The sequence below is a fragment of the Acomys russatus genome, chromosome 3 (genome assembly GCF_903995435.1).
Source record: "Acomys russatus chromosome 3, mAcoRus1.1, whole genome shotgun sequence".
NCBI classification, from domain to species: Eukaryota; Metazoa; Chordata; class Mammalia; order Rodentia; family Muridae; genus Acomys; species Acomys russatus.
Genome location: NC_067139.1, coordinates 85,759,911 through 85,783,449, shown reverse-complemented (window position 1 = coordinate 85,783,449; position 23,539 = coordinate 85,759,911). Strand labels below are relative to the sequence as shown.

The window sequence follows — 23,539 nt, the reverse complement described above, 5'->3', positions numbered from 1 at the left end:
TATTACATCTCTATTGTTATCCCATCCCTTGTATCCTCACATTCCTCCCTCCCTCCCATTTCCCCCTTACTCCCCTCCCCTATGACTGTGACCGAGAGGGACCTCCTCCCCCTGTATATGCTCATAGGGCATCAAGTCTCTTCTTGGTTACCTTTTTGTTGTTTGGTTTTTTGGGCTCATTTTGTAGACCAGGCTGGCCTGGAACTCACAGCAATCTGCCTGCCTCTGCCTCCCACTTGCTGGGAATTAAAGGTGTGAACTACCACCCGGCTTAAGGCAAGAATTTTTCAGTGTTTGCCTTTAAATACCCTTGAGTTTTCACTGCAATTTGCGTAACAGCTTCTATAGTATTGGGGTGTATATAGGCCTTCCTTGTCTTATACATTTAGTGTGTTGTGTAATTTGTCGTATGTGATACATGGTGGGAAAGGGCTGCCATTTTCTTACGGTCTTTTTCATATTCTTGTAGTCATAAGAGTATACATGTTGCTGAGTATATAAAAGTGTCCTTGTTTATTAATCTTGTGCTGTGCTCAGAGATCCTTCCTCCCACTTGACCAATATAATCATTTTATTTATTTATAGCACTTTTTTTTTTAATACAAGGTTTTATACCATGGGTTTGTTTTGTCTTTTTTGTTGTTGTTTTTCCAAGACAGGGTCTCACTGTGTATACTTAGCTATGCTGGACTCACTTTGTAGACTAGAGTAGCCTCGAAAAACTATTTTTTAAAAAAAAGTCATTGGGTGTTTTCCTTGCATGTATTGTTGGGGCCCATTTGTACCTACAGAGGCCTAAAGGCATTTGATCCTTGGAACTTGAGTTTACAGTCACTTGTGAACAAACATGGGTGTTGGGACTCGAACCCGTCTTCTGGTGCTCTTAGCCTCTGAGCCATCTCTTCAACCCCTATAACAAAGTTTTAATGTTCTATCAACGGACCAGTAATCTGTGAAAGAAAACTATGATGATAAATGGACAACCAAAATGGCATTGTAATAAAGGCACCTGTTGCTACGCATGACCACCTGCGTTTGATCTCTGGAATTGACATGGTGGAAAATGTTTTCACAGAGGATGTCTTCCGGCCTATGTTGTAGCATGCTCATGAGTATGTATATATACGCACACACACATTTAAAATGTTCAATTGCTAGCAGATAGGAAGATCTTTCAGAAACCAGGGTTTATAGTGTTTACTGCCGTGGTAGGAAATTAGTCTGAATCTTTATTGAGCCAGTGTTCATTTAGGAAATGGGGGTTATTTTGGATCAGAGAAATTACCCTCTGAATAAAAATAGTTTTTCAAAATAAAAAGTAGTCTTGATGACTGTTGGGAACTGTAAGAGATCATTTATGGTTGATTTTTAAGGGACTAAACCCTGATTTTTCTATTCCTAGGTTAAGACAACATGAAACTGCTGAAAGTCTTGCCGCTGGTACAATACCCAAGACCTTAAAAGCCGGGAATGCTGGGCCCACTGCTGCATTAGGTCAGTTGGAGTCTCTTGTGTTTAGAGGGAGAGCTTCCTCTTAAAATTCTAATCCCCTAATTTAGCTTGTGCTCACTACAGTTAGTATTGGTGCTATTTGTTTGAAACAGTCTTACTGAGTAATCCACTATGTAGTCCAAACTGGTCATGAATGTTTTGTTTGCATGTAAGTCTGTGCACCATGTGCCTACAGACAACAGAAAAAAGCACTGGATTCCCCGGAACTAGAGAATATAGGCAGTTGTGAGCCATGATGTTGGTGTTAGGAATCAGGAAGAACCACCATTCTCTTAACATAGCCATCACCTCATCATAATCTCTTTGCCTCAGCTAGGGGGTGTTGGCGCCATGTCTGGCGGTCCTGTGTCTTTGAAACCAGAGCTTTGCACATGCAGATATCCTACCATTGAATACCACCTTGGGCAGCATTTCATTATGTAGTCCTAGCTAGCCCGAACCCTTGAGAACAGCCGTGGCTCCAGTTTTTACCTCTCTTCAAGCGCTGGGATTAAAGGAATGTGCCACCAGGCCCAACGTTCTGTTGTTGGACAGTTTAGATTTTGAGCTGAAACTTTACAGTGCTACCTGTATCTTAAGAGGCCATGTTCGCACTGTACTGTTTTTGGGAAGGACAATGTTTTATGTTTCTGATTGCTTTCTTAATGTGTGTAGTGTTTAGCTAAACTGGAGTGAAAGAAATGAGTTATTTACAAAGTAGAAGGTGGGGTGTGTGTGTGTGTGTGTGTGTGTGTGTGCGTGCGTGCGTGCGTGCATGTGTATGTGTGTATATAATGTTCCAGGACAACCAGGCTAAAAAAAAGTATCAGTCTTTTCTTCTAATCTTGAACATGGCTGGTTGTCTTGGGTTGAAGATTTTCTTTAAGTTGCTGCCTACGATGAAGCTTAGCACATATGGCTGTCACTGCGGCCCCATGTTCCTGTTCGTTAGGCTGCCTCATCTCATCCAGGCACCAGGCTGGGTAAGGGTGGCTTGAAGGCCTTGGTTGAAACATCTCCACATTCTTAATACTTGACACTTTCACTTTGATAGAAACAATATTGTTTCTCTCCAGCTTTCTCTTGAACTGCCACTCCAAATCATCTCTATCCTTGATTATGGGGATAAAGTGCTAGACCATCTGTCACCAGAATATGCATCCACACTTCAGGCTTAATCAGAGCAAACAAAGCCTTCCCATTGTCAGAAAGTCACAGAATGTCCATTTAAACAAGACCCCAGAATCCAGGGACACACATTTCAGGAAACACCATGATTCATGTGTTGGGTGCCTGTATCTGCACCCAAAGTATCTACTGGTGCTCTCCTGCCTCTGGTTTTTCAAGACAGTTTCTCTGTGTAGCCTTGGCTATTCTGAACTCACTTTGTAGACCAGGCTAGCCATCGAACTCAAAGTGATCCATCTACCTGTCTCCCAAGTGCTGGGATTACAGGTGTGTGCCACCATGCCTGGCTGAACGTACACATTTTGTAAAGCTTGTAATTGGACTTGTCATCACTTGAAATACCTGCTTTCACAGAGGCACGCAGATTGCTGTGAGTTCAAGGCCAGCCTGGTCTACAAAATGAATCCAGGACAGTCAAGACTACACAGAGAAAAACCATGCTTCATAATGAGATTTTATTTTCTAATTAAAAAAATGTTAACATGGAAAAGAAATAGGTTATCTACAGAAAGATATATAAACCAAGTTATTAAAATGTCAGAAGTTACTAAGAAGTTGAAATGAGCCTGCTTTCATTATAAACCATTTCATTGGGTGGGGTGAATGCATGCTTATGAACCCAGCATGCAGTGGCCTGATGCAGTGGCAGGGCTGTGAGTTCAAGGCTAGCCTGTGTTATATGGGATTTCCAGACCAGCCTTGGATACTTGACAAAACCAGTCTAGTCTACATAGTGAGTTCCAAGATAGCATATCTTTAGATAGAACTTTCTTTTCCCTGGCTATGTTAGAGAACACCTAAATAGGTAAAGCTATATTGACTATTTAAGGCTTGCTGATTAGGGCTAAAACTCCCCACTCAGCTCCCACCCCTGAGACACGGTTTCTCTTTGTAGCCTTGGCTGTCCTAGACTTGCTTTGTAGACCAGGCTGGCCTGAAACTCACAGCGATCCTCCTGCCTCTGCCTCCTGAGTACTGGGATTAAAGGCGCGCACCACCACGCTGGGCTTTAAACTTAATAGCACACCCTCCTCACACCCACCCAGGCGTGGCAGGACATGGCTACAATCCTGAGAGAAGATTGCAGGTTTGAGTGCTGTGTCTAAAAATCAGAACAAAGTGCCTCTGTACATGTATTTACGATTGATGAAAGATTTATCTCTTACAGGTCACATCGTGTTTGAGGAAACAGAAGCAGCAGACCAGAAAACCTTACTTTGTAATTTATGCTTGCTTAATAGCAATCACAGCACACCACATTTCTACCATTAATGATTCAAGCGTTGTTTTTGTAAGACAGGTTGCCCCAGGTAAGTCTAACTGATTATGTAGCCGAAGACGCCCTTGAGCTTTTGGTGCTGTAAGCAGCACTTTACCAAGTTTACTAGTCACCGTCTACATTCCAACATCCACTCTCCTGCCTCCTAGGAGATGTAAGTGGCGGCAGCAGCTGGGCCACCTTCAAGATCATCACAGTTGCTTATTTGTATAGGAGATGTTTTTATACCAGAGTTTTGGAAAATGCTCATGTCTTGAATTCATAGCCTCCTAGATTTTAAAGTTACAAGTAGGAGCCACCATGGCCCACCCTGAATTTCTTAGTCACTTTGTTTTTCAAAGACACAAACTCACAAAGAAAATTTCAAGTTCAAAAGTTTTTAATTTCTTTACTAGTTCCACATTGTGGAAATATACTATGCAGAACATTGAACATTTTGAACAATGGCACAAATACTTACATGTAGACTATGGTAAAGCCCTGTTGTACTTTTAATAGGCAACAGGCTTAAATTGCAAGTTTACAGGTAAATCTACATATGAACAATTAGGCCTGGTCTCTCTCCTTTGGTCAGTTCAGCTGCACTCTGTATGCACCTATTAGCAATTTAACCTAAAGAAGAGAAGTGAATGTGTCAGTACATACACAGCTCCACCTTTTAAGAACATTATTGCTATTTGTAGTACAAGGGCCTAGGAAGACAGCCCCTAAGTTACTCTAGTAGATGACCATTATCAGCTTGTCTTCATATGGAGACTTGCTAAATGTGCCTAGCGACATAGCAGCAGCAGGGATGCCTCAGACTGAACCTTCAGCCAGGAATGTGCCCAACACCCACCCGAGTACAGAGGACTTGTGTGCACCATGTGCACAAGCATTTCCAGACACTCAAGGGTTATACAAGTATTAACTTAAGCAGTAGCAGTAAATATAAAGCAAAGATTTCTCACCTTGGCAAAGGGTGCTTCGGTCAACCTTATAAACAGCTTATTGGGGCCGGCAACAGGGCTGAATGAGTAAACAAAGTGACTATCCTAGAGAAGAGAGAGAGTCGGGGTTTAACTCACATCCCCAAACCCTAGCGCCTTCACGGGACTTAGACCTGTGAATTTTGCAGGTTTTTAAAAAAAAAAAACACAAGAAACACAGCACAAGCACAGAAATATGACTACATTCAATAGAATGCTTAATTTAGCCTTCCTAAGAATTCCACAAGTGCAAAACGGAGTGATGGTGTGCCCATCAGGTAAGAGCATCAACTCCCTCTTTATAGCTAGTGTGGCAGCAGCCTTACTTAACCACTGGCATCATGGAAACTTCTTGTTCTCCGGCCTAAGAGTTTCTTCTCAAACTGTAGAGCACATGGTAGCACCATTTAAAGTGAATAAATGAACATTAAAATATTTTAAAACAAAACTTGGATCTTCTTTATAATAAACTGTATCTCACTATATTGATTGAGCATTTTCCTCTCCATTCTTTGTGTGTGTGTGTGTATACACGGCATGTTGCACCTATGTGGGGACACGTGTACGTATGGGTATACATGGCATGTGTGACAAATGCCGAAGTCCAAGGTTGGAATCATCCTTTATAGGCAGTTTCTGTCAATCAAACTTGTCAGACAGCTGACAGATGGGCTACGATACACATTCAGTATTTACATAGGTCTTCTATAACTGGAAACATTTCCCCAGCCTCAGAATTATGATGGGTTGGCTACTGAATGCCGCAGGCAGAGAGGTGAAAGGACTGCAGTAAGGTCAGGGCAGCAGGAGCCTGGGCTGGGTAACAAGTCCCTTATCTTGGGCTGAGTGGATAAAGGTGCTTGTTGCTAAGCCTGATAACTTTCAAGAATCTTACCAGAAATACAGGTAGTTGAAATTTATCATTTAAAACTACAGCTTGTACACTGCATGGACCGCAGAGCCGAGCAATAACTTCTTTACCCAAAAAGTTTGCATGGAAAATAAAGAGCAGGACACCAGAGCCTGAAGGAGGGAGAGAGAGGAGGTTAATGCAGCGTGTGGGTTGGGGGTCATCCCTGCTGACCTCTCCTCACAACACTGTATCTACCCTACAGTTTTCAAACCACAGATCTCGAGACCTAGTCCAAGTAACCTCATGGGAGATAAAAGTTTTATGTATCTTTTAGTCTTTATTTGAAACGCCTGCGTGTCTGCTGCCGGTGGAGATCAGAAAAGGAACTGAAGTAAACTACTTATGAGCCGTCATGCCAGTGACAGGAGCAGAATCTAGGTCCTTTTCAAGAGTAACAAATGTAAATGCTCTCACTGCTGAGCCATCTCTCCAGCCTTAGCTACTGTGTTTTTGAAACAATGAAATTTATATGATTTGATACCAATGTGTGGTAGTCAGAGGACAATTTATGGGAGCTGGTTCTCTCCTACCATGTAGGCTCTCCAAAGTCTTAGTGGTAAGAATTTCTATTTCAATTTTTTAAAAAAGGTATAACACTCCAAGTCTTCTCTACAGCACTACAAAAGCCCAAAAATCTGGGAGCCAGCAAGATGGTTTAGCAGATAGAAATGCATGTGACTCTATGTAATTATAGCCAGGCAAATGGTCGTACTGCTTAGGAATCAAAAGCCTCATTAAAGAATGTTTCGTGGTGGTTGGAACTGAACTGAAGATCTTGTGAAAGTTAAGGCAAGTGTTGTACTACTGAGCTGTCTCCTAGGTCCTTTCCATGTGCATGGAGTAGCAACAGAATGGCCAGGCTGAGCCTTTGAGTCTGCTGTTGGGATCTGTCTAAAACAGATTATAAGTTTAATCAGAGCCTTATATTTCTGTCTTACAAGGTTCCAGAAGAAGCTGGGTGAGGTAGTGCACACCTGTAATCCCAGCACTCAGGGAGGTAGAGGCAGGTGGGTTTCTGAGTCCACAGGACAGCCAAGGCTATAAAAAGAGACAAAACAAAAAAACAGAATAGTAAATAGGGAAAAGTAAAGAACAGGTCCTGAGTTCAATTCCCAGCAACCACATGGCTCACAGCCATCTGTAGAGAGAGATGGTGCCCTCTTATAGTGTGCAGGTGTACGTGCAGGCAGAAAATAGACATGGTTAAAACAAAACAAAACATGCCAAAGCCCCCTCCCTGCAATGCTTAAGGCCCATAATATTCAAAGCTACAAATCATGAGCCAGTCATGGTATTGTAAGCCCAGTACTTATGAGAAAGGAGTACTGTCAGGAGTTCAAGACAAGCCTAGGCTACACAGAGACCCTACCTAAAATTATTAAAACTAAGGGCGTGGTGGCCCATGCCTTTAATCCCAGAATTCAGGAGGTAGAGGCAGGTGGATCTCTGAGTTCAAGGCCTGCCTAGTCTACAAAGAGTGCCAGGACAGCCAACGCTATTTACACAGAGAAACCCTGTCTCAAAAAAACTAAAATCAAATTGGCTATGAATGACATAAAGCTTGTTCCCTTTAATAATCTTTTACAGGATTCTCAAGTAGCCCAGGATAGCCTCAGAAAGATAACCTTAAAATTCTCATTTTCTTTTTTTTTTTTTTTTTTTTTTTTGGTTTTTCAAGACAGGGTTTCTCTGTGTAGCCTTGACCGTGCTGGACTCACTTTGTAGACCAGGCTGGCCTCGAACTCAGAGCAATCCACCTGTCTCTGCCTCCTGAGTGCTGGGATTAAAGGAGTATGTCACCATGCCTGGCCCCACACTGTATCTTAAAGAGGACTCACAGTGGCAGGTCCAGCTACCTCAGTGGTGTCTGTTAAAGTTCTGTTAAAGGTTTTACTTAGGACCAAACTCATGCTTACAGACTAAGTTTGAAGGGACATATACTTACCTTCTGGTATGTTCTGAGGGGGCTTGTAATTGAAATCTGTTGAGAAATCTGGCCCTTCACAGAGCCGGTGACATGCTATTGGGAAAACAGGTTCCAATAGAGCAAGGCGAGATTCAAAATAGTCCTTGATCGTTTCTTCTGCAACTCTGGACAGTCTAGTGAGAGAAGAGGGAAGACGATGATGTAATAGGTGGGCGTGCACTCAGACCTCGGAATGCTCATGGAGGACTACCATTAGTTTGAGACCAGCTTGGGCTAAAGTGAGGCCTATCTCTAAAAACCTTTTTTTTTTTTTTAAATTGTGTGTGTGTGTGTTTTCTGCTTCCATGTAGTCTCTGTGAGAGTGTCAGGTCTCTTGGGACTGAAATTACAGACAATTGTGAACTGCCATGTGGGTGCTGGCTTTGAACCTGGGTCCCTTGAAAGAGCAGGGACCAGTTCAGCTGCGCTGAAGTCTCCAGCCCCTGAAACTTTTAATGTAGGTGTACTGCAATTATTGTCACCAAATTTAAAAACTTCAGTTACCCTGAGTTGACCGTTAGGTATTGTGCACTGTATGATCACACTGTACCCAACTGTACGATTAAGATTTAAAGTATGCATGTTAGGGGAGGGGTGTAGCTCAATTGCCCAGCATGCATGAAGCCCAGGGCTGATGACCACCACATGAACCAAGCATGAGGACATGTACCTAGTACTTAGGAGGAAGACAAGGAAGATCAAAAGTTCAAGGGCAAATAAAGTATTAAAAAAGGGCGAGGTGGGGAAGCGTGGTGGTGGTGGTGGTGCATGCCTTTAATCCCAGTGGGGGGGGAGCAGAAGCAGGCATATCAGTATTGAGTTCCAAGGCCAGCCTGGTCTACAAAAGGAGTCCAGGACAGCCAAGGTTACAGAGAAACTCTGTCTCAAAACAACAACAACAAAGTTGAAGGCCAGCTCAACTACAGTGAGTTTGAGGCTAGCCTGGAATACGTGAGACCTTGCTTCTATCTCCTTGCAAATGGGAAGCACCCAAAGATGTACTTACACTGTACAATGCCATAAAGGCTGCCCAGTAACTGCTTCCAGACCTTTCCCCCAGTTCCTAGGCCCTGCACACGTCTAAAACAACTGTTCTACCACTGAGCTATATCCCTAGCCCTAGTCTCACCTTTTAGAAACTGTGGTGGTCTCCTCCTCCTCCTCCCTCCTCTTCAAGCCCTGGCTGTCCTGGATTCGCTATGTAGACCAGGCTGGCCTCAAACTCACATTGATTCTGCATGCCTCTGCCTCTCTGGTGGGATTAAAGGTGTGCGCCACATACCCACGGGGAGGCCAGAGGCCAGCATTGTGTTTCATCATTACCACTCTCTGCCCTATTCCTTCAAAGCAGTTTTCTCCCTAAATCTGGAACTATCCAGTTAGATTGGCAGCCAGAGCAACCCCCAGCAACCTGCAGTCTCCAACATCTCAACGCTGTGGTTACAGGTGTGAATGAGATCACGCACACCCACCTTGTTCACTAAACTCAGGGTTGCACAGCAAGCACATTTACCACTAAGCCATCTCTTCAGCCTTTCTTCACTGTCCATGTTGAAGTAGGAATTTAACTACATTGCCCCCACACTGGCCTTGAACTCATTTTGTAGCCCAAGTAGGGCTTGAGTTTGCAATTGTACACTTTAGCTGCCCGAGTAGCTGCAATTATAGCTGAGCACACAATTCAGCACCATCTTTGTGAAAAGGAACTACTCTGGCCTTTCAATTTCCTTTTCAGCCATTTGAGTTGTACAAGGGCAACTTCTACTCCGTCTTCATAATATAAGCTTTAAAACAGTGTCTGGCTTGATCACGTCCCCTGGATGGGGAGGCCTGGTAGCAATCAGAGGAAGGATAGCAGGCTAGCAAGAAGAGACTTGATACCCTATGAGCATATACAGGGGGAGGAGGTCCCTCTCAGTCATAATCATAGGGGAGGGGAGTAAGGGGAAAATGGGAGGGAGGGAGGAATGGGAGGATACAAGGGATGGGATAACAATTGAGATGTAATATAAATAAATTAATAAAATATATTTTATTTTATCTTTTTAATAAAATATATTTAAAAAAAGAAAAGTGTCTGGCAAAAAAAATTCACTTAGCACTTATCTAGCGCATGAGTGAAAAATTAGAAATGGCGCTCTCCTCAAACCTGAGCAAAGGAAGATGGCTGCCCACCTCACTGACAGGCTCTCTGCAATTACCTGATGTGTTCAGAGAAAAAAAGGGATGAACTGGCTTCCAGGTATTTGTCTTTTTTTGTTTGCTTTTTGAGATAGGGTTCCTCCGTGTAGTCTTGGCTGTCCTGGAGTGTGTAGACCTGGCTTGCCTTCAACTTTGAGATCTGCCTGCCTTCCCCCCTCTCCCCACCGAGTACTGGGATTAAAGGCGTGCGCCACCATGCTCTTCCAGAGAGTCTTAAAAAAAAAAAAAAACAAACAAACAAGGTTTCTCTGTGTAATAGCTCTCCCTGTCCCAAATGTCCTTTCTGCCCTGGAACTCGCTTCATAGACCAGGCTGGCCTCAAACTCACAGAGATCTACCTGCCTCTGCCTCCCAAGAGATTGTTTAGGCAGGTTGTCAGGAACACACAGAACGCAAGATACAACACAGTCCCCTGCCTAAAATTGAGGGTGTTTCTCCCCGGCTGTCTCACCAGGGACCTCGGAGAATAGTGTGCACCTCATCTTCCCTTGCAGTGTTTATGGCAGGTATTGCCAAATAATTTTGTTGTCGTGTGGACCTGGGGATAGAACTGAAGGCTTACACACGCTAGGCAAAAGCTTTACCACAGAGGACACCCTAGCGCATCAAAAGAATTCTTCAGTGATAGAAACATTAACTTATTACAAAATACGGTTTAGAATAGACTTGAAAAAATAATGCACTTGAATAGGGTAGAGAGAAAGTGAGGAAGACACAATGTCCGCCTCTGTTCTCCACACGCACACACATGTGCACACCAACTGTTAGCCAATGTAAGAGTAGACTTAACTTTTTTGAGAAAGAGTTTACATAGTCTAGACTGGCCGTGAGCTAGCTGTGCAGCCAAGGACGACCCTGACCTCTAGGCCTTCTGTCCCTGAGCTCCTAGGTGCTGCTGTTACAGGCGCATGCCACCATGCTTGCTTTAAAAGAAGTGTTGAGGGCCAAATTCAGGGCTCTGCACTTTAACCAGCTACATCAGCTCTTAGACTTATCATTTAAAGATGTTTCCAGGGTTTTCTATGATTTTTGTAAATTGTACAAAAGTAATACATATGCCACTAAATTCACAATCTACTAAAACAAGAAACACAACAGGATAATCTTCTTAAACATTTTCCTACGTGAACCATTCCAAATATGCTATCTTCAAATAGCTGTTATCCCACTGACTGAACCATGGTATATACACCTGACACTTACGTCTCCAAGTGGCTCTTCAGCAGTTCATAGACAAGCACATTGTTACACTGTTTTGCAAAGTATAATGCACTATTTTGGTGTTTTGACAAAATGTTGCAGTCCGCTCCCCATTCAATCACAAGGCTCACAATGTCTGAATTTCCTCTTTTGCATGCCTAAGTCAGAAAAGAGTGGCATTTCTTATTGTAAACCATAGTGACTTCAGTTTCTCCACACATGTCTGGCAGCTCTTTTTCAAGAGGACAAAGTGTAACACAGGAAAGGAACCCATCTGGGACCAAGTCTTAGCACACATCAGCAACAAAGGAGCACCGAGGAAGTATACAGAGTGCTGTGAGGAGGAGCTTAGTCCCCAGGGCACACACTGACACCTGTCCAGGCTCTCCAGACCGTCATCCACAGTCCTGCCCGTCCCTCTCAGGGCCTGCTTCACCTTACAACGGTGCCTTCTCACAGCTGATGCCCAGCTCCAACTTGCCTTTGGCTGCCAGAGCTCCCTGGCAGGACTCAGGAAAATCAGCTATCATCTTTTCTGTTTTGTGAATTCAATCTCTAAAATGCTCACTTGATCCCTGACATTATTTAGGTAGACTAACATTAATTACTTCACTTCAGGAACCTCCAGACAAGTCTGCAAACTGCTCGTCTTTTCCTGAATCCACTCTCCCCACTGAACATTAGAACGAGCCCATCCTTTAATCTGGGCGCTTCCTTCTCAGTCTCCCAAGTGTCCTCAGAACACACCCAATGCCAAATAGTTCCATAGAAAATGGTGGTATCCCCATTCCTGTGCTCTTCTTTCTAAGAGGCAAGTGTCTATTGTCCACTAGTTTCTCAGTAAGGCAGTACTCTAATGGGCCACACAGACACACAAGAAAGACTAAAGACAAAATCTCAGACTGTTTACACAAACCCAAATCAGGTTATATTAGAACACCGGGTTCAGGACAAGCCTGAGGTTGTGGTGCAATGACTGCTCATGCCCAACAGAGTGGAACCTGGTACTGCAGACAAATCCCTGCTTACATCATAGCTTATGCAAGGCTGTACCTAAGGGAAGAGATAAGACATCTATGGACACCTGGCTCTGCTGAGTATTAGCAGCACTGTGATCCAGAAACCTGGAACTACTGAAGAAGAATGAGCTGCTCGGGGCAGAGGCCAGTGAGGTACATGCAGGTACACACAGGTACATGCAGGGTAGTTGGGAGCAGCAGCAGATTCAATTCAACAACCTTCAGCTCAAATACATGTAAGCCATAATTCCAAAGGAGATGGCTTCACCAAATACACAATAACGAGAGCACATTGTCTTTCTTCTCTACTCCCAGGCCTCTAAACCTGTGGAGATGGATGCTGAGCACCCTTTTAGGTGACTACAGAAATCCTGGTTGTTCTGCCACTGAGGCTTTGGGGCACCTTTGTCACATTACAGATTCCTCTAGACAAAGTCATTAAGCTGAATAACAGACCTCTGATGTCAGTTTAACTGGCATTGGCCATATTAATTGCTTCTAGGAAAGCCTATCTCTGTCTAGCTTAGCAGACAAACTCTTTCTTCTGCCTTGGGGAATGAGAATCCATTTGTCTAGAAGCCATTCAAGACATCCATGCATCCATCTGTAAATCTCTAATAAATTACACTCTGCAACCCTGGATTTGTTTGCCTTTTTCCAGCACCTTCTAGTCTAGCGGAGTTCTCATTCACTGAACACCTGCAGCCCCATCCCCCCACCTGCTGCTGACACGTCTCTTCTAACTCAGCGCCCACCGCGCCCACCCCATGACTCTTGCTCCGTCCTGCAGACTGAGTATTCTGTACCTCACTGATCCTCCCATACCCTCCTGCTCTGCTGATGCACCTGTACTACGCAGGAGCTGCGGCAGCCCAGGGACAACCTTGCTCCTATGCTTTCCCAGTCTGCAGCACCAACATGAACACCCAGTGCGAAGCTGAAGACTTACTTTCATGAGTGCAGTCTCACCATTGCTTTGCTGAGCATTTACGAAAGCTCCAGCTTCCAAAAGAATAGCCACAGTGGTTAGAAAGTTCTATTAAAAAACAAGAAACAAATTTAATTCCAAGAATTCTTGAAAAGACAGAGCTATCTTCTAGATGTTTTGCTTTTTTTTTTTTTTGGTTTTTCGAGACAGGGTCTCTCTGTGTTAGCCTTGGCTGTCCTGGACTCGCTTTGTAGACTAGGCTGGCCTCGAACTCACAGCGATCCGCCCGCCTCTGCCTCCCGAGTGCTGGGATTAAAGGCGTGCGCCACCACGCCCGGCTTTCTAGATGTTTTGCAATCAGGAAAAAGACTCAGCAGACTCAACTTCATGCAGGTGACTGGCCACCATCCCCGACTCTTCACTGTGGCTGCAGGAGCCCAACTGCCGAGCTGGGTCCCTCACTGATCTGTCAGCAAATGCCGCTGCAGCCTACTCCCTGGCTTCTGTCTGAGAAATTCTACATGTGAGTCCTCTAAATAATTTAATATTGAAATAAATACCGGCAGTGAAAAGTCGAGCTTGCACTCATTATAAATTACCAACTAGGTAAGTCAAATTTTGAACCTGAGTATAAAGTACTCCTAATAGCAAAAATTAAATCATATGTCACAGACCCACTGAAACCACAAAACACCGTATTTTTTGGACCATAAGATGTACCCAGTTTTCCCAGCACTGGGGAGGAAGAGGCAGGCAGATCGCAGTGAGTTCGAGGCCTGGTCTACAAAGCAAGTCCAGGACAGCCAAGGCTACACAAAGAAACCCTGTCTGGGGGTGGGGGCTGAATGTACCCAGTTTTTAGAGCAGAAAAACAGCAATTGGACCATAAGGTGCACCCTAATCGGGCCCCCCCCCACTTTTGGGGGTGGGAAGTGCGTCTTATGGTCCGAAAAATACAGTAAGACTACGTGACATATGACCTTTATCTTGTACTACAAAACAACCATTCTTAGTGTCCTTTATGCAGTCAAGTCCCAAACCTTCTCAGCAGCATGAATGAGGGCTGTGGTCCCGTTTCTCTGGCGCCCATTCACTTTTGCACCTTTGGTGATAAGGAGTCTCAGGAGGTCGTCCTGCCCCCCTGCTGCAGCCAACATCACCAGTGTCATCCCACTAGAGTCCTGTGACAGTTCATTAATGAGAAACCATGTTAGTCTTTTTTTTTTTTAAAGGATTTTCTATTATTATCATCATCATTATTAATTCACATTACATCCCGATTGTACTCCCAACTCTCAACTTCCTGCCCCCCCCCCATCTGACCCACAGCCTATCAGGTCTCATCTGGATAGCCTGCATCCCCTTCATCTGGGTTCCCACAGGGCCTCTCCACTCAGGGGCAGTGATCAAATAGCGGCCACCATTATTCTTATCAGAAGGATCATGTTAGTCTTTAGTCAGAAACATTTTAAAAGCGAGTCTTTTCTGTCAAGATATTTTTAAGGGAAAAATCACTAAAGCACATTGACTTAAGCATCCACTTAGGTTAGGTTGCTTATTAAAATATTCTACTAAGTAATCAGAAACTAAAATCTTTAGGATGTTCTGTGTATGTGTTCATGAGGGTGAGGCATGTGTATGCGCATGTGTGCATGCACATAGAGAGGCCACTGTTTTCCTCAAATGCTGGGCCTGGAGAGAGGGCTTAACAGCTAAGTATACCAGCTGTTCTTGCGGAGGTCTTGAGTTCAATTTCCAGCACCCACATTGTAACTTACAACCATCTATAACTGTAGTTCCATGGGATCTGATGCCCTCTTTTGGTATATAGACATACATGTAGATAAAATACCCATATAAAATAAAATACATAGAAAAATTAATCTCAAAAATTAAATAAATTCCCTGTAACAAATTTCTTATCACTTTTTCTTGGTATAAAAAGAATGGCAAATTGAGGCAGATGCTCAGCTCTCTATGAAATCCAAAGCATTGTTTAAAATGACCAGATTAAAGAGTTTCATAAATGAGGCCAGGTATGGTGGCAGATCTGAGTTAGAGGCCAGCCTGGTCTACAGAGTGAGTTCCAGGACAGCCAAGGCTAAACAAAGAAACCCTACCTTGAAAAAAACCACACCAAACCAAACCAAATCAAAACCTCTGAGAATATAATCATATAATCTTGTCTAAAGATGAAACACTTAAATATCATAAAATATATTCAACAGAAGAACCTATATAAATATAAAAATTTCTAGAGCCAGATGTACTTGAGACATTTACACAAGAGAATCACAACACATCCGAGGCTAGCCTGGGCTATATAATGAGACTCTGTTTCAAAAGGATAAAAAAAGAAAAACTCCTAACAATTCAGATCTCACCTAAAAACCAGAGGTAAAAAACTAATATGCTTGGGGCTGGAGAGATGGCTCAGGTTAAGAGCACTGGCTGCTCTTCCAAAGGTCCTGAGTTCAATTCCCAGCAACCACATGGTGGCTCACAACCATCTATAATGAGATCGATCTGGTGCCCTCTTACATATGGCCTACAGGTGTACGTGCAGGCAGAACACTGTATACATAAGAAATAAATCTTAAACAAAACAACTGAACAAACAAATACCTAATATGCTTCCATGTAAAAACAAAAACCAAAAGTTCATACACATTGGTAAGAAAAATTTTGAGTGACATTAAAAACTGGGTAATTATTATATACAAGCTACTTTCAAAAACATATAATAGCCTCATAAAAAGGGAAGCTCTTTTACACTCCTTACCACTACAGTACATCCCCAGACATGATTTGAGTAAGAACTGTCCCCTATAGACTCAAGTATTTAAACACTTGTTTTCCAGTAGGGGCGGCCGTGCTGGGGACGCATGCACTGATACAGGCTTGCCCTACTTCCAGTTTACGCTCTGATCTACACTTTGTGTTAGAGGAGGTGAGCTCACAGCTTCCTGCTTCTGCTACCACACCTGTTGCTGCCACGACGCCCTACCACGATGGAGTCATCTCTAGAACTGTTTGCCCACAGACTCTTCCTTAAGTTGCTTCTGGTCATAGCATTTTATTATAGCAACAGAAAAATAAATAATACATCACTAAACCAGTCATTTGGGAGAGCCTGAAATCTCAAGGACTCTAATGGACTATTACACAATCTAGAGTGAACATGTATTACTTTTCTAGGAAAATAACCTAACTACCATATTGTGCCTGAACTATTTTCCATGCTTCTTTGTGAGATCTGTCCCCCATCAAACACAATACCTCTTGATCCAAGTTATATTCTTCATTTGAGTTCAGTGCGACCTTCACAGCAATATAATCTCCATTTTTCACAGCATCCCTCAACATATCTATAATGAAAGGAAAGGTAGTATTAGATTTTATAAATTAGATTTGTGGAAGAGCCAAATAATTTGCCAATCACTCACTACTTGTAATCTTATTTGTTGTGCTCAAGGTCTCATCTTCTCCATCAAGATGCTTTTGGAAATCTTCTATTTTCATCCACTCCAACTGTAGGTCCATACCCAAATTCAAAATCTGCTGCCTGCCGTCTAGAGCACACAAAGGCATCATTAATATGCAATCCTATGGAGCACTATCAAAAGACAAAATTTTTATGCATACTACATTTACATTTTATTCTTTTAGCCAGGAGTGGTGGTGCACACCTATTCCCAGCACTTAAGAGGCGGAGGCAGGTGGATCTTTTGTGAGTTCGAGGCCAGCCTGGTCTATAAAGCGAGTCCAGGACCAGCCAAGGCTACATAGAGAAACCCTGTCTCAAAGAAAAAAATTATTTTTTATTATCTTACTTTGTGAGGGTTTTGAGACAGGGTTTCACTGTATAACCTTGGCTGTTCCTGAATTTGCTCTGTAGTCCAGGTTGCTCTGTATAGTCTTGGCTGTCCAAGACTTGCTTTGTAGACCAGGGTAGCCTCAAACTCATAGCGATCCCCCTGCCTCTGCCTCCTGAGTGCTGGGATTAAAAGTGTGAGTACCATCACCTGGCTTAATTTTTTTGTTTTGTTTTGTTTTGTTTTTTGAGATAGGGTTTCTCTGTGTAGCCTTGGCCATTCTGGACTCACTTTGTAGACCAGGCTGGCCTCGAACTCACAGCAATCCGCCTGCCTATGCCTCCCGAGTGCTAATTTTTTGTTTTTAATCAGCTTATAAACTAGTAAGTTTCATAGGTTTTTTTTTTTAGCTAAGCCATCCCACCCCCGTCTCTGTCCTCTCTCCCACCCCCCACATCTCAGCTAAAACCTTACCTCATGCCACTCCCTCTCCTGTTCTTTCATATCACATATATTCAACTAAACCTTCTTATATTTTTACTTGAATTGCAAAGTCACGGGTACTCAAGTAGCTTTTTCAAGTCTTCCCCTGGCTCCACTATCTACTTGAACTATCTTACCTTTAGTTTTCTCCCTCTCTACTTTTTTCTTTAATGACTTATTGATTTTTATTTTATGTACATTGGTATTCTGCCTGCTTGTATGTGTGTGTGATGGTGTCAGATCCCCTAAAACTGGAATTACAGACAGGTGTGAGCTGCCATGTGGGTGCTGGGAATTGAACCTGGCTCCTTTGGAAGAGCAGCCAGTGCTCTTTTTTTCTTTTTCTTTCTTTTTTTTATTTTTTATGATTGATTGATTAACTATACAGTGTTTTGCCTGCATTTACACCAGAAGAGGGCGCTAGATCTCATTATAGATAGTTGTGAGCCACTATGTGGCTGCTGGGAACTGAATTCAGGACCTTTGGAAGAGCAGCTGGTGCTCTCACCAGCTGAACCAACTCTCCAGCTCTCCCCCTTTCCACTTTCACTTATATTCTACTATTCCCCTCCCCACAGCCCCCACCAAGAGCCTGTTGCTACTGCTCAGGGTTCTACATGTATTGTATGATAAACTCCCAGAGGATTTGAAGCTATGACTCTGATTACAAAGAGAGCATGTGGCATCTGGGGTCCCCCCCACCGTGTGACCTCGCCCAATAAACTTTTTTCTAGTTCCACTTATTTTCATGCAAATTTCATTTTTCTTTATAGCTGAGTAATACTCTATTGTGTGCATGTAGCACATTTTCTTTGTCTCCTCATCAGTTGATTCCATTTCTAGGTTAATTCCACTTCCTAGTTGTTGTGAACTGGGAGACTATGAACACAGATGTGCACACACCTCTGTATTAAGATAGAAACGTCTTTGGATATATGCTCACTTGGTTAAGAGGTTGGTCTAGTTCTTGTTTTGGGTCTTTGTTTTATTTGTTTTTTATTTTAAAGAAAACTCCAGATTAATATGTATACTTTTAACACAAGTCAGTACATAACTGAATCTTTTCTTTCATTGCTAAAATTTTAATTTTCTTGGGCAAATGATAAACATCCACATCAAAGGTAAACTATAATTGCAAAATACAAATGGGGGGGGCAGCGTTATTTTATCAGGATGTCCTTGTTTCAGTCTCCTAAATGCTGGAATTACAGATGAGTTACCTCCAGACTCAGTTACATGGTACAGTGGATTAGAACTCAGGGCTCTGAGCATGCTATGCAAGCCCTCTACTAACTGAACTACGTCCCAATGCCTCTGCTAAGTCTTTCTGTCTTTGACCATTCGTTTTAGATACACATTGCTTCTACCATTTACATTAAGTTATTCTCTATGTGCAAACCAGTCTGTATGTAAGTACAAATCATTGCTTATGATGCTTCCCTTCCTGCTAGAAGCAAAATGCTCGCACAGGACAACAGGCCACATCTCAGGTCTACTGAAGGTCTACTCCTACAGCTAATGGCCCTCAAGCCCTGAACACTAGAAAGCACTTGTTCAACCCATGTTTACACTGCAACAATACCTGATATGCATATTGAGGATAGTCTAAAATGTCTTTAATAAAATGAAAGCCAGAGCAGAGACTGGTGGCTCAAACCTAGAATCCTAGCACTTGAGAGGATGAGGCAGTAAGGGCTATACCTATGCTAGGCTTGACCTGAGCTGTGTAAGACCTTCTCAAGAAACAACGCCGGGTACAGTGGCACATGCCTTTAATCCCAGCACTCAGGAGGCAGAGGCAGGGGGATCGCTATGAGTTTGAGGCTACCCTGGTCTACAAAGCAAGTCTTGGACAGCCAAAACTATACAGAGCAACCCTGTCTCGAAAAAAAACAAAACAAGAAACAAACATAACAAAAGCCAACTAATAGGGTGCAATGGTGCATGCTTATAATCCCAACATTCAGAAGCCAGAAACAGGACTGTCACAGGTTTGGGGTTCACCTAGTCCATACAGTGAGCTCCAGGCAATAGGACTGTCACAGGTTTGCGGTTCACCCAGTCTATACAGTGAGCTCCAGGCAATAGGACTGTCACAGGTTTGGGGTTCACCTAGTCTATACAGTGAGCTCCAGGCAATAGGACTGTCACAGGTTTGGGGTTCACTTAGTCCATACAGTGAGCTCCAGGCAATAGGACTGTCACAGGTTTGGGGTTCACCTAGTCTATACAGTGAGTTCCAGGCAATAGGACTGTCACAGGTTTGGGGTTCACCTAGTCTATACAGTGAGCTCCAGGCAATAGGACTGTCACAGGTTTGCGGTTCACCCAGTCTATACAGTGAGCTCCAGGCAATAGGACTGTCACAGGCTTGGGGTTCACCTACTCTATACAGTGAGCTCCAGGCAATAGGACTGTCACAGGTTTGCGGTTCACCCAGTCTATATACAGTGAGCTCCAGGCAATAGGACTGTCACAGGCTTGGGGTTCACCTACTCTATACAGTGAGTTCCAGGCAATAGGACTGTCACAGGCTTGGGGTTCACCTAGTCTATACAGTGAGCTCCAGGCAATAGGACTGTCACAGGTTTGGGGTTCACCCAGTCTATACAGTGAGCTCCAGGCAATAGGACTGTCACAGGCTTGGGGTTCACCTAAGTCTATACAGTGAGCTCCAGGCAATAGGACTGTCACAGGTTTGCGGTTCACCCAGTCTATACAGTGAGCTCCAGGCAATAGGACTGTCACAGGTTTGGGGTTCACCTAGTCTATACAGTGAGCTCCAGGCAATAGGACTGTCACAGGTTTGCGGTTCACCCAGTCTATACAGTGAGCTCCAGGCAATAGGACTGTCACAGGCTTGGGGTTCACCTACTCTATACAGTGAGTTCCAGGCAAGTCAGAGTAATATAGCAAGATCTTGTCTTTAAGAAAACAAAACAAGAGGCTGGGCCTGGTGGTGCACACCTTTAATCCCAGCACCCAGGACACAGAGGCAGGTGGATCACTCTGAGTTCGAGGCCAGCCTGGTCTACAAAGTGAGTCCAGGACAGCCAAGGCTACACAGAGAAACCCTGTCTCGAAAAAACAAAAACAAAAAACAAGAGGCTGGAGAGGTGGCTCAGCATGTAAGAGCACTGGCTGCTCTTCCAGAGGACCTAGGTTCAATTCCTAGCACCCACATGGCAGCTCACAGCTCACAAAACTCCGAAACTCCTGCTCCTGCCAATCCAATTCCCTCACATGCAGGCAAAACACCAGTGTAAGTAAAATAAAAATAAATTACTTTAAAAAAAGGAAGGAAGAAAGAAAAGGAAGGAGGAGGAAGAAGAGGAGGAGGAAGAAGAAGAGGAGGAATAGGAAGAGGAGGAAGAGGAAGAAGAGGAGGAATAGGAAGAATAAGAACAAGAACAAGAAGAAAAGAGGAGGAAGACAATGACAGAAACAAAAGCCGGGCGGGCGTGGTGGTGGTGATGGTGGTGGCAGTGCACGGCTTTAATCCCAGCGCTCGGGAGGCAGAGGCCGGCGGATAGCATCTGAAGTCTCCCTATTATATTAAGGATTTGATTTCCTTGTAAGGAAATCATGAGTTCCATGTGTGGATAATCTATTATCCTGAAATAGTGACCTAGAGCTTGTTTATTCTACAAGCACGAGACAGCTGGTGTCTGTCTCCTTTTCTCCATCTCACAGATATGCGTTTGTCTGACTGAAGACTGTTGTGTTAATTAATTAATACAGCCTTCCTAATGTCAAGTAAATAGGTTTTTTACATTAAAACCAAGACATGTGTATGTGTATTTTGCTTGCATGTATGTGTGTGTCACGTGCATGTACTATTACCCTCGGAGGCTAGAATGGGTAAGATCCCATGGAACTGGAGCTATTGACAGTTGTGAACAGCCAAGTGGGTGCAGGAACAGCCATCTTTCCAGCCCAACTGCTACAGTTTATATAGTAGCCTTTGATCGCTACTGACACAACTGGATTTAGCTTCTGAGTCTTCCACATAAATCTTAGAGTTAGCATTTGTAATTCCACGGGAAATTGTTTTGTTTTTGCAGTGCTGGGGATGGAAATCAGGGCCCTGCACCATATCACTGAGCAAGATCTCCCCAATGCTAGGTGGTTTGATTCTATGAATTGCAGGCTATGATCAGTTTAAAGTAAATAACAAATCTGTAAAAACATTTTTCTATTAATAAAAATGGTATAAAAAGATTTTAATAGCTTCCTTACAGTGCTGGGGATACCCAGGCCTTCACATAAGCTTAGGCAAGCAAGTTTCAGTGACTTCCAAGAAATGTTTTTGCAGTTTTCTCCATACAGATATTATGTTACCTCTTAGATTATTCTTAGCAATCTTTTAAGCATTACCTGTTGCTTGGATGCTATAGGAGCAGTGATGAACCTGGGAGGCTGAGGTAAGATTATTAATTTGAAGCAACCTAGACTACACAAGACCCTACCTCAAGACAAATCCTTTCAAAAGTCCATAATGCAAACCTACATCTGGAGATGAGGTTTTTCGAGAACATTGAGTATGTTAAATATTCTGGTTTTTTTTTTTTTTTTTTTAAATTTCAATGTAGGGTCTGGAGAGATGGCTCAATGATTAAGAGCACTTGCTGCTCCCGTAAGGGGAACAGAATTGGGGTTCAGTTTCAGTAACTACACCGTGGCTCGCTACCATCTGTCCCTACAGTCCCATGGTATCCAATGCCCTCTTCTAACCTCCGTGGGCATCAGAAACTCATGTGGAACAGTACTCTCACACACACATGCATAACACTCACACAAATAAAACTAAAAAATTATTTTTCAATAATAAAATAAGACTGGGTGTTTTAATCTCAGAATTTGGGAGGCAGAGACAGGAGGATTGCTGTGAGCTGGAGGCCCAGCCTTATCTATACAAGAGCTCCAGGCCAACCAGGGCTATGTAGTGAGACTATATCTCAATGATAATAATAATAAAAAAATGTACTTAAAGGAAACATTAAAATCTATTCCTTGAGATGTATAGATTACACAATTTCAAATAAGATCAAGTTATCTTGTGCCTGGCATGGTGGCACATGCCTTTAATCCTACCACTCAGGAAGGCAGAGGCAGGTGGATGGCTGTGAGTTCTAGGCCAGCATGCTAGTCCAAGACAGCCAAGGCTATAGAGAGAAACTGTCTCAAAACACCAGAACAAGGAGGCAGAGGCAAGTGGATCTCTGTGAGTTCGAGGCCAGCCTGGCCTACAGAGTGAGTTCCAGGACAGCCAGAGCCGTTACACAGAGAAACCCTGTCTCAAAAAAAACCAAACCCAAACAAACAAACACACACCAGAACAAGAAAAAGGAGAAGGAAAAAAGATATCTTGTGGCAGGACATTCGATCACAGTGAATCCCCAGAATATGAACTGTAAAAAACCTGTTTCTAGTTGTGGAGTGGCTCAGTCTTTGGTCTCACAGCTCTGTTCACTGCAAACACGTGCTTATACTCTAGCTCATCGCCAGCTCAGTCATTTAACCCCAGTCCTCAGGGGCAGGGGCAAGAGGGTCTCAGTGCCATGTCAGCCTGGTCTACACAGTGAGTCCCAGTACAGCTAAGGTTACACAGAGAAATCTTATCTAGAAAAAACAAAATAAATAAACACAATATCCCATTCATACTTATTGTACAGGTGCAGGTTTATTTTATTTTTTTATTTTTTGGTTTTTCGAGACAGGGTCTCTCTGTGTAGCCTTGGCTGCCCTGGACTCGCTTTGTAGACCAGGCTGGCCTCAAACTCAGTGATCCGCCTGCCTCTGCCTCCCAAGTGCTGGGATTAAAGGCGTGCGCCACCACGCCCGGCCTAGGTACTTTTAAATTCCTCCTTCCCATAGCTTTTACATTTTGTACTCTACACAAGAACCTTCCCTTCTCAAAATGTTAAAGATAACACAATAAGGTCTCATTTATATTTTCCACAAAGTTAAAAATAGACAGCAAGTTGTGACAGTACACAGCTACTAACATTCAGGAGGTAGAGATAGGAGGGTCCTGACTCATGGCTGAAGATGGCCTTGGATTCTCAAGTTCCCTTGCCACTACAG

General features: G+C 43.3%; 1 protein-coding gene across 1 annotated transcript in view; it reads right to left on the bottom strand.

Moving 5' to 3' along the window:
- Nucleotides 1–4,194: 4,194 nt before the first annotated feature.
- The window catches only part of Mphosph8 (M-phase phosphoprotein 8), a 34,631-nt gene continuing 15,286 nt past the window's right edge, over nucleotides 4,195–23,539 (bottom strand). Inside the window, exons 6-14 of the mRNA XM_051143178.1 lie at nucleotides 16,601–16,726; nucleotides 16,434–16,522; nucleotides 14,195–14,335; nucleotides 13,176–13,262; nucleotides 11,211–11,365; nucleotides 7,785–7,939; nucleotides 5,822–5,949; nucleotides 4,909–4,992; nucleotides 4,195–4,570 (exon numbers count right to left, since the gene is read on the bottom strand). Coding sequence (XP_050999135.1) covers nucleotides 4,529–4,570; nucleotides 4,909–4,992; nucleotides 5,822–5,949; nucleotides 7,785–7,939; nucleotides 11,211–11,365; nucleotides 13,176–13,262; nucleotides 14,195–14,335; nucleotides 16,434–16,522; nucleotides 16,601–16,726 — 1,007 coding nt within the window. The 3' untranslated portion in view covers nucleotides 4,195–4,528. The remainder of the gene's footprint in view (nucleotides 4,571–4,908; nucleotides 4,993–5,821; nucleotides 5,950–7,784; nucleotides 7,940–11,210; nucleotides 11,366–13,175; nucleotides 13,263–14,194; nucleotides 14,336–16,433; nucleotides 16,523–16,600; nucleotides 16,727–23,539) is intronic.